At 36.7% G+C, this 9,949-nt stretch overlaps 1 protein-coding gene across 1 annotated transcript; it reads right to left on the reverse strand.

The window, feature by feature from the left end:
• Positions 1 to 276: 276 nt before the first annotated feature.
• Positions 277 to 5,592, reverse strand: si:ch211-107o10.3 (uncharacterized protein LOC407663 homolog). Its single transcript, XM_067399539.1, has 7 exons — positions 5,433 to 5,592; positions 4,786 to 4,926; positions 2,922 to 3,113; positions 2,610 to 2,771; positions 1,701 to 1,817; positions 1,393 to 1,597; positions 277 to 1,034 (listed from the first exon to the last, which is right to left on the reverse strand). The coding sequence occupies exons 1-7, from the start codon at positions 5,506 to 5,508 to the stop codon at positions 938 to 940; spliced, it is 990 nt and encodes a 329-aa protein (XP_067255640.1). The 5' UTR covers positions 5,509 to 5,592; the 3' UTR covers positions 277 to 937.
• Between the last annotated feature and the right edge of the window lie 4,357 nt (positions 5,593 to 9,949).

The raw sequence follows: 9,949 nt of genomic DNA on the forward strand, positions 1-9,949 counted from the left end.
TCAAGTTTTGTACATCTAAATTATGGTTCCAATGAGAACTAATATTTATTAATTTATCCATAAGTTACATTTTTACTAAAACTAAGTGTATGTATGTATGTATGTTTTGGAGTAATCTCTTGGGCTGCACATGAGTTGATGTTGTATTTTCAGTCTCTTTTTGTATTCGGCTTTACCAAACATAGGTTCACATTTCTCAATCACATTAATCTCTGTAATAATAAGTTAGCAGTAGATTAGATTCATTGACTTGGTAGAGAGTTGGTAGAGTATGTTTTACTTTTTTAATACAGACCTTATTATCTTTTGATGACAATAATGCTCACAGCTGATGAAAACAGAGTTGAAAGTTTTAAATAAGAGTGATAAAAAATAAATTTGTGAGCAAATTTGTTTATGTAAGGGGAAAAGATATTCCAATATAAATATTCCAATTTTATTTCAAATACAACTAATGTCATGCTACAGCTTTTCCTGTATGAAATGCTCTTTATCTGTAATGTACAATTCGTTTAATGTCTTTATTTCATCATTCAAAAATAGGCTTTGTTAACCTATATTCATGTTATGCATAGATTCATTGTGATACATGGTATCAAATTACACAAGCATTAGCATGAAATTTGTATTTAGAAGGTATATCAAATGTCTAAGTTATATAGTTATGCACAATATGGCTAATAGCATTAAAATCTCCCAAATTATTTAATGCTTAAATTTACACTTCATATTGCAGATTATCTTATTGCAGAGGCACCATCCTGCACCTTGAAACACGGCGAGTTTCCTACATTCTTACTCAAACAGGCTCTTTGTTCTTTATATAAAGTAAGCAGATTTAATAATCTGAAAATTTGGAATGTAAAATCGAGATAGGAAAAGGTGACACACGTTTTTTTAAATGAAGAGTGTGATTTTCATTGGACAAGATGTTGTCTCAAGCCAGGCCCACCATGGAAGCACTGAGATCCCACAGTCTGCGAGCTGCAGCGTCATCCCTACCCTGAGGAGCCGCCTCTTTGGGTGCACAATCACTGCAAAATGACCAAAAGAGAGCAATGAACCACAGCATCCTAATTGAATGACAATGCTCAGACAACACTGTGTGAATAAAAGCTTTATTAAACAGTACGCAAAAAAAGTTTGTTGTTTTCCATTTTGACTGTATTAAAATGATGAAGATTGTAAAACTTCAAAGCTTGTTCTTCAAAAATCATTGTTTTAAGTTTTTGTCAACTTCTTCCTATAATTCGGTGTCTATGATATCTTGGGAGAGGTGACACACATGCAACCTTGTTTTGGGTTGTAACGCTAACTTTAGAAAGGTTGTTTACACCTCTATGCATGCCTTGATGAGCAATATGGTACTAAATTGCAGAAAAAGCTACTGACCTGTAGTAAAGCCCACTGGTCTTCTGCAGACTCTCATCCACTGCACAATAGATGGTGGTCTGTGCACCCTGCCAAGGTGTTTTGACAAAGAAAAAAAAGGGCAAGAACAAAAGCCTCTTCCACAGAGGCAGAGTGGGTAAAAAGTGTCGGCCGAGTTCAGTATGGATCACCCCAGGATGGAGAGAGTAAGCTGTCACTCCTGTACCTGAATGATATACAGGGAAAGTGTTTAAAAGCAGCATGGTTGAGAGTGTAACACTGTTATGTGTCACTACAATAAGAGTGAGAAAGTTTTCTTTATAGCTTACCTTTCAACCTGACAGCTAGTTCACGGGTAAACAGAACATTGGCCAGCTTGCTCTGTCGATAGCTTCTGTATGGATCATAGTCTTTCTCCAGGTTTATATCATCAAAATAAATCTTGCCTATCCAACAGAAAATAATATGAAATGTAAAGAGTTGCATGCCTGTTTACACTTAAGGGGTCCTACTTTAATGGTCTAAAGCGCACGGCGCAAGTGCACAAGGGCGTGTCCGAATCCACTTTTGCTAGTTTAACGATGGGAAAAATGGTCAGTGCATGGTCTAAAAGGGTTGTCCCTATTCTCTTAATGAGTAATGGGTGTGTTTTGGGCATAACATGCAATGAACCAATCGGCCATTCCCTATAAAAGCCAGCTGCGCTCGCGCCATGGCAGATTCGCTATTTACATGGTGGAATTTGCAAACAGAAAAACTGAACACAATGCACACAATGATAATATTTTACATTGTAATCCTTTTATTTTTATATATATGGCATGTTTGTGTGGTGCTACGTCCCTGTGTGTGTGTGTGTGTGTAATAAGCAGAGTGTACGAGCGCAGTGCATATTACTAACACGATTATTAAATAACAACAAACAAAAAAAAACGCCAGACACTGCATTGCGCCGGGTGTTTAATAGGGCCCTAAATGTATTTTCATTGTAATACATAAAATACATTCAAATTAAAATAATAATTATTGTATGTTGGAAAATAATACCATCAATGCACACTGACCAACAATGGTAAAATACAATTAGCTTACATTCTGTCAAAACTGAGCATCTTGTCAAGGATTTGTATAAGGAGTTCAATTACTGCTCACAATAATTTAGAGACAAAATGATCAAATTGAGCAAGCTTTGTTATGCTTACAGCTAAGCACATAAAGACATAAATGGGATACCACACCTTTCTCATGGGCCAAGCTAGAAACACTGACAACACGGCTGGGTGTTGATTTCTTTAACAAGTCCAGAAGTAAGTTGGTAAGCAGGAAATGGCCCAGGTGGTTCACCCCAAACTGCATCTCAAAGCCATCTTTTGTCTGCCATTGTGGGCACATCATTATCCCTGTTGGCAGGAAAAAATTAAACGAACAAAAACAAACAAACAAATAATTAGGTTTAATTTGCAAACAGAGCAAGCCTTGTAATCTGTTGCAAAAACTACTATATTAACCATGTGCTTATGCATTACAATCTCTCTGACATTCTTTCTTACCAGCGTTATTAATGAGAATATCCAATCTCTCCTCAGTCTGCTCTACATCTTTGGCCAGAGCTCGGACAGACTGCAAGGAGGCCAGATCAAGCATCTTCACAATCACGTTGCCATTTCCGCTCCTCTTCCTTATCTCATCCGCTGCTTTGGTGGCTCTCCCCATGTCTCTGCAAGCCAGAATCACCCTTGCACCTGAACAATGGAGATTTATAAACAGAATGCAATGCCTTTCTGCAACCTTCAAGCCTTCAACAAATACAACAGTACTACAAGACTCTTATGCACTGTCTTGCTGAACACAGAGGTTTCTAACCATGCAGGTGTCATTAACTTCAGAGTAACAAACTGGGCCATGTTAGTGTGGATTCATAAGTAATAGATTCCTTAATTGAAGGATTAGTTCACTCTCAAATTAAAATTTCCTGATAATTTACTCACCCCCATGTCATCCAAGATGTTCATGTCTTTCTTTCTTCAATCGAAAAGAATTTAAGGTTTTTGATGACAACATTCCAGGATTTTTCTCCATATAGTGTACTTTAATGGCCTCCAAACAGATGAAGGTCAAAATTACAGTTTCATTGCAGTTTCAAAGCGTTCTATGTGATCCCAGATGAGGAATAAGGGTCTAATCTACAGAAACCATCACTCATTCAAAAAAATTAACCATAAATGCTCATCTTGAACTCTATATCTTCTTCTCTATTAGAATTCCAGCAGTGTAGACACTGCTAAGTGTATTACTGTCCTCCACAGGTCAAAGTTTGAACTAACTGTTATATACTTGCACTAGCATATTGTATATGACAATTTAAGTCAAACTTTGACCTGAGGAGGGCAGTAATACACTTAGCAGTGTCTACACTGCTGGAATTCTAATAGAGAAGAGGAAGAAGAGAGCTAGTTTAAGATGAGCATTTATGGTTAAAATGTATAAAATTTATTTATTTATTTTTTTAAAAATGAATGATGGTTTCACAAGATAAGACTCTTATTCCTCGTCTGAGACCGTGTAGAACACTTTGAAGCTGCAATGAAACTGTAATTTTGACCTTCAACCGTTTGGGGTCCACTGAAGTCCACTATATGAAGAAAAATCCTGGAATGTTTTCATCAAAAACCTTAATTTCTTTTCGACTGAAGAAAGAAAGACCTGAACATCTTGGATGACATGGGGGTGAGTAAACTATCAGCAAAAATTTTATTTGAAAGTGAACTAATCCTTTAAACCAGTTTTATCTTCCCCCTGTGAATTTATCATCCCTTTCAAACCTATCGCATAATCCATTAAGAGGGGTACTGAATATCAATCAGTATAAATAGTAATCAAATAAAAAATAATAGAGCCTCCATCAATCATCAAACCAGCCTGTTTGTGAAATGCAGGGACATCATTTTTATCTGCACTGTTATTAAGGTCATTGATGTGATGCTCATTTTGTGTTTGGAATTGGATCCAAAAAGTTATTTAAAAATACATTAAACATTTAATTCAGACCAACAACCTCTACTATGATAAACATGTTATCAATTTCATTTTTGTGGAGCTTAAAAGTAAAAAGTGCCAAGGTCTAGTGATCGTAAAAATATTGGCTTTAGTACTTTTCAGTAAAAAAGCAGCGGAGCTATTTTGTTTTAAACTATAATATTTGTTTAAACTTTTGTCCTCTAAATCAAGGTCAGTTTTTTGCAAAGTCCCAAAAAACCACCAGAGTGGACCTCTTTAGACCTTCATGACTGTGTTGTAAGGTTGTAATCATCTTGAACACAGAGACAATAATGTAACAATTACAAAACAGACTTGCTACTATATAGACCTAAGTCAGTTCTCTAATACTTTAAAACAACATGAAAATGATCTGACCTCTCTTGGCCATGTCCACCGCAGTCTCTTTACCGATCCCAGTGTTGGCTCCCGTTATCAGGACAGTTTTGCCGTCCAAGCGCGCTTTGCTGCGGCAGACTCCACCAGCCATCCATCTCCGCAGGGCAAAGAGACCGACACCTACCGGTACAGGTGCAACATTACTCCAACATCATTTCCTCACCTCTAACCTACTCTCATTACTTCGGTACCTCTGATAAGCACAGGCAAAGGTTATCCAAAACACATGCAAGAGACTTACAGATATATCAATAAGATAATATAACCTATATAAAATATTAATGTACTGTTATTTCATTATATTAAATATAACAGATTTCCCACATCTTTCAATCAATAAAATCCCATATTTACCCTTTACATTACTTGCAAAAACCAGCCGTTCATGATTACTGGACTTTTTTTTTTTTTTAATCATTTGACATATGTTGCACGCACTAAAAACAACTTGTGCGCCGAGCTACTGCAAATACATTCACAATCTATATATGAAACCCCTTTTTAAATTTTTAAAAGTGCCTCATATTTACATGTTTCGTTGCCGAGGGAACCCTGATTATTCTGGGAAGCCATTATTTTAACGAACCAGTTGGAAACATGCAAACTATGATTTAACTTTTGCCTACCTGTAACCAGGACAGCTGTGACGCCTGTTGGGTGCTCTTCCACAAACTCTTTCGCTGCCTTTGTGTATTCCTGCATTATCACACCTGGTAGATTCACCTTCAACTATGACATCCGCAGTCCAGCTCCTTCAGCAGCGCAAGTGTCTGCAGACATACAGATCACCGCCCCCAAACTACACAGGAACTCCGGAGTAAACACAATGAACTAACGTGCTACAGTCTCGAATTTCAAAACAAGAGTCCAACAATACTTTCGTAATAAATTTGAAATAATTAGTGGTGCTGGAGGACGATAAAATGGGCGGAAAAATACACTTCGATGAATAGGGGTGCTCTTGCCTTATGAGATAGATTGGTGAAGATACAGTCAACTTAATCAAAGTAAACATTTCCCCTTTTTTCTCACACAGGATAAATGGGCCTTTATGCGTGAAAATACAGTTGTGGGCAGAATTATTCGCACCCTTCATAAATATGATCAATTATGACTCTAAAAATAAATCTACATTGTTTATCCTTTTGATCTTTAATTCATAAAATAAACAAAAATCTAACCTTTCATTGAAGGAAAATAATTGAAAGTGTGTGTGTGTGTGTGTGTGTGTGTGTGTGTGTGTGTGTGTGTGTGTGTGTGTGTGTTATTATCTCCACAATTATTGGCACCCCTAGAATTTTTTATGAGTAAAATATCTCTGAAGTATATTCATATGTACATGTTTTTTTTTAGCTCACCAGGGTGATCATGAACATGAAATCGTCCAGCCATGACTTCCTGTTCCACAGGAGTATAAACATCACAATGAGAAAAAACAAAGAATATAGTTCTGATGTGCAGCAAAGGATTGCTGAGATTCACAAAATAGAAAGTGGCTGTAAGAAAATAGCTAGAGCATTGAAAATCCCCATTTCCACCATCAGGGCAATAATTAAGAAGTGTCAATCAACTAAAGATGTTACAAATCTGCCTGGAAGAGGATGTGTGTCTAAATCATCCTAATGCACGGTGAGGAGGAAAGTTTGAGTGGCCAAAGACTCTCCAGGGATCACAGCATGGAGAACTGCAGAGATTAGTTGAGTCTTGAGTCTCAGAAAGCCTAAAAAAAATTTATCAAAAGCACCTACATCCCCACAAGCTGTTCAGGAGGGTTTCAAGAAAAATCCTCTGCTCTCATAAACAATCTCCAGCATATTCAGTTGACAGACAAGACTGGAACTTCAAACGGGACCGGCTTCTGTGGTCAGATGAAACTAAAATAAGAGCTTTTTGGCAGCAAACCCACCAGATGGGTTTGGTGCACACATGGATAAAAAGTGCCCCATGCCCACGGTTAAATATACTGCTGGATCTTTAATGTTGTGGGCCTATTTTTCTGCTGGAGGTCCTGGACAACTTGTTCAGATACATGGCATCATGGATTCTATCAAATACTAACAGATAAAAAATCAAAACCCGACCACTTCTGCTAGAAATCCAATAATGGGCAGTGGTTCATCCGTCGGGACAGTGATCCAAAACAAAAATCAAAACCAGCACAAAAATGTGTCACTGAGAACAAAATGAAGCTTCTGCCATGGCCGTCCCAGTTCCCTGACCTGAACCCTAAAGAACATGAGTGAAGTGAACTGAAGAGAAGAAGCACCAACATGGAGCTGGAATCTGAAGGATCTGGAGAGATTCTGTATGAAGGAATGGTCTCTGATCTTTTGTCAGGTGTTCTCCAAACTCATCAGGCGTCATAGAAGAAGACTCAGAGCTGTTATCTTGGCAAAAGGAGGTTGCAAAAAGAATTGAATACAAGGGTGCCAATAATTGTGGCCAACGTGTTTTGGAGAAAAACATTTATTTCATAATGTGATTTCCCCCCCACTTTCAATTCTTTTCCTTCAATGAAAGGTTCGATTTTTGCTTATTTTATAAATTAAAGATCAAAAGGATAAACAATGCAGATTTATTTTTAGAGTCATCTTTGATCATATTTATGAAGGGTGCTAATAGTTCTGGCCACAACTGTATATAACTTTTTTAATTTTAAATGAATCATATTTGCAGGTCCTTGTGTTTACGTCCTGAGACGTATCTTATTTGTGATTGTTCTATGTGCCCTGTGGTGTATTTGTTTTCTTTTGTTTTTCTTTTTTTTCATGTCTACTGCTTCCTCTTTTTTGGAGATGATTGGGTTCACCTGTTGCTGATTTGCTGCCCATTCACCTCGGCTCCACTGATTGGTTGCAGCTAGGGGAAAGCCAGCATATAAATGATGCTTTCTAAACAGGATATATCGCCCTCTGAAGGGCACTTTGGAGTGAAAACAAACAAAGCTGCCATATTGAAGGGTTGTTCCAAACCGAAGTGCTCAAAACTGGCCACTTCAAAGGGCCCTTCGGAATGAAGGATTTCGAAGGGTACAACTGAGGGACACTTTGGGCCCCCATGATCCTTTGCACAGGGAAGTTGTTTGACTTCACAGAATGGGTACAGGAGGCTCGGAGTTCGATTTTTACCTAAAAATATGTATAATATTTTTCTATACTACTGTAGTATTTATATGAGTTAGATTTGGCACATTAGATTTGGCACATTTGGACTGATTACCCTTTATCAGTCCACTCAAATGTTTAAAATACATAGACACAATATGGTGATAAACCTAAATAAATAAACTAACATTAAACAAAGGGCACAGCTTGCACAATTTACTCCTCCTTGATTGTCTCGTTAAGATGACGCAGAAGTGCGTTCCAAAAAAAGAGTTTTTTTGACCCCTACACCCTTCATCCCTTCGAAGCTCTCACTCCGGAGGGTAAACCCTTTGAAGGGATCAGGGCATAAGGGTGAGACCTTCCGAATGAAACGCAGTGAAAGCCAACACTGCCTCACAGCAAGCTGAGAGGGATGCAGATGGTGCCATATTTTTTTATTTTTTTTGTTGTTGTTTGTTTGTTTTTGGCGCGCACACTCCCCAGGTAACTTTATTGTGTTCTGTTGGTGCCACATGTTAACTGTTGGTCCTACTGTGAATTTAGTTGAAGATTTGTTCAAAATTTAAGAGTTTTGTAAGGAAACCTGTGCCATTTTTGTTTAAAACTGCTTTTCTATTAGTTATCTGTGTAGTCAGGGAGATAGAGATGGTTAAAACTGAATTAGTCAGAGTTAAACTTTGTTTGTTTTGTTGACCTTTGCTCCCTCCTGAAGCTTGTTTCCTTTTTATTTTACTTTTTATTTATTTTCATTCAATAAACATCTATTTGAGTTCATTCGTTCTGGATGTGTTCCTGGGGCTGGAGACAAGTTCCTCTGCTCTCTCTCCAAAATTTGTTACTGCTATGCCTATTACACCTCAACTAAATGAGGGCTAACATGTAACACTTCACATAATGTTTGAAAACCTCTGTCTTAGTAAATACTGAGAAAACTGACCAGCCAGTTCCAACATAGTGGCCCAGGGATTTGGTTACATTTTCAATTACATTTTCTTTATAAGGTCACTGTAATTTTCAGAGTAGTTTTTGTGTTAATTCACATTTATTTGTACAGCGCTTTTTCACAATACATGTCGTTTCCAAGCAGCTTTACAGAAAATGCATGTCAACGTTTCATTTCAGAGTAATCTGTTATCAGAGGTAACTGTATACCAATTTGTCATTTCAGAAATTTAAATATAGAAATCATGCCGTTAGCTAACAATGTATTAATTTAAGGCAGAGCTGAAACATGGATGAGCACATTTTGAGTACATAACCTTGTACATGCCAAAGTTTAAGGCTCCAGACTATTTTTTATTCCTAGCCAATGAAAAAATAACTATTAGAAAGGTCAACATTTTGAAGGCTGTGTGGAAAATCAAACATTTGGAAATAATTTAGATCATATTACTCTCAAGCATTGTGCAAATCTTTTGTTGTTTTCTATACAGCATTAAACAGTGACAAAAATATGAATACAAATATTTATTATTTATTAAATATTTAAAAAATTATTTTAAAGCATATACTTTGTAATAGGCTAATTTATGTTAAAAGATATAGCCTAGTTTTTGTTAAATTGCTTTGATGCTCTGATAGCTCTAAGTGTACACCAACTAGTTTATGTCCTGGAAACAGTTTTGTTTGTCTAAACTGTAATAGGATATTACTTTATATGAGCTAAGAACTATATTATTGCTTTCTTTACTACCACCCACCTTCTGGTAACTGTATATAGAGCTACAATCAAGAACTTAGAATTGAAAATAAGAGCCCAACTACATAAGGACCAGTAGGCTTTATAGTATTTTTCCAAAAATGTAGATTATTAGTAAATATCTACTTATTTATACAACATTACAACACTTAATTATTTCGCATGATTGCATTATAACTTTTCTTTATTTTTTAATAATAATAAAAAAGGGTGTTCCCTCTGGACAAATTACCGACTTGTAATATCTGAAATAATCGCACTTTTATTTATTTTGAAGAATAAAACGCCAAATAACCCGGAAGTTTACCGTCCTCTTGCCACGTCAGTGGAGCGTCGC

The sequence above is a fragment of the Chanodichthys erythropterus genome, chromosome 11, assembly GCF_024489055.1.
Source record: "Chanodichthys erythropterus isolate Z2021 chromosome 11, ASM2448905v1, whole genome shotgun sequence".
NCBI classification, from domain to species: Eukaryota; Metazoa; Chordata; class Actinopteri; order Cypriniformes; family Xenocyprididae; genus Chanodichthys; species Chanodichthys erythropterus.

Excerpts from the sequence above, each read along its gene's own strand:
- si:ch211-107o10.3 (XM_067399539.1), bottom strand. The coding sequence starts at position 5,508 with ATGCAGGAATACACAAAGGCAGCGAAAGAGTTTGTGGAAGAGCACCCA. Across the intron at positions 3,114-4,785 it reads GGTGGACATGGCCAAGAGAG|GTGCAAGGGTGATTCTGGCT; the intron begins GTCAGATCATTT and ends TCCATTGTTCAG. Across the intron at positions 1,598-1,700 it reads ACTAGCTGTCAGGTTGAAAG|GTACAGGAGTGACAGCTTAC; the intron begins GTAAGCTATAAA and ends TATATCATTCAG.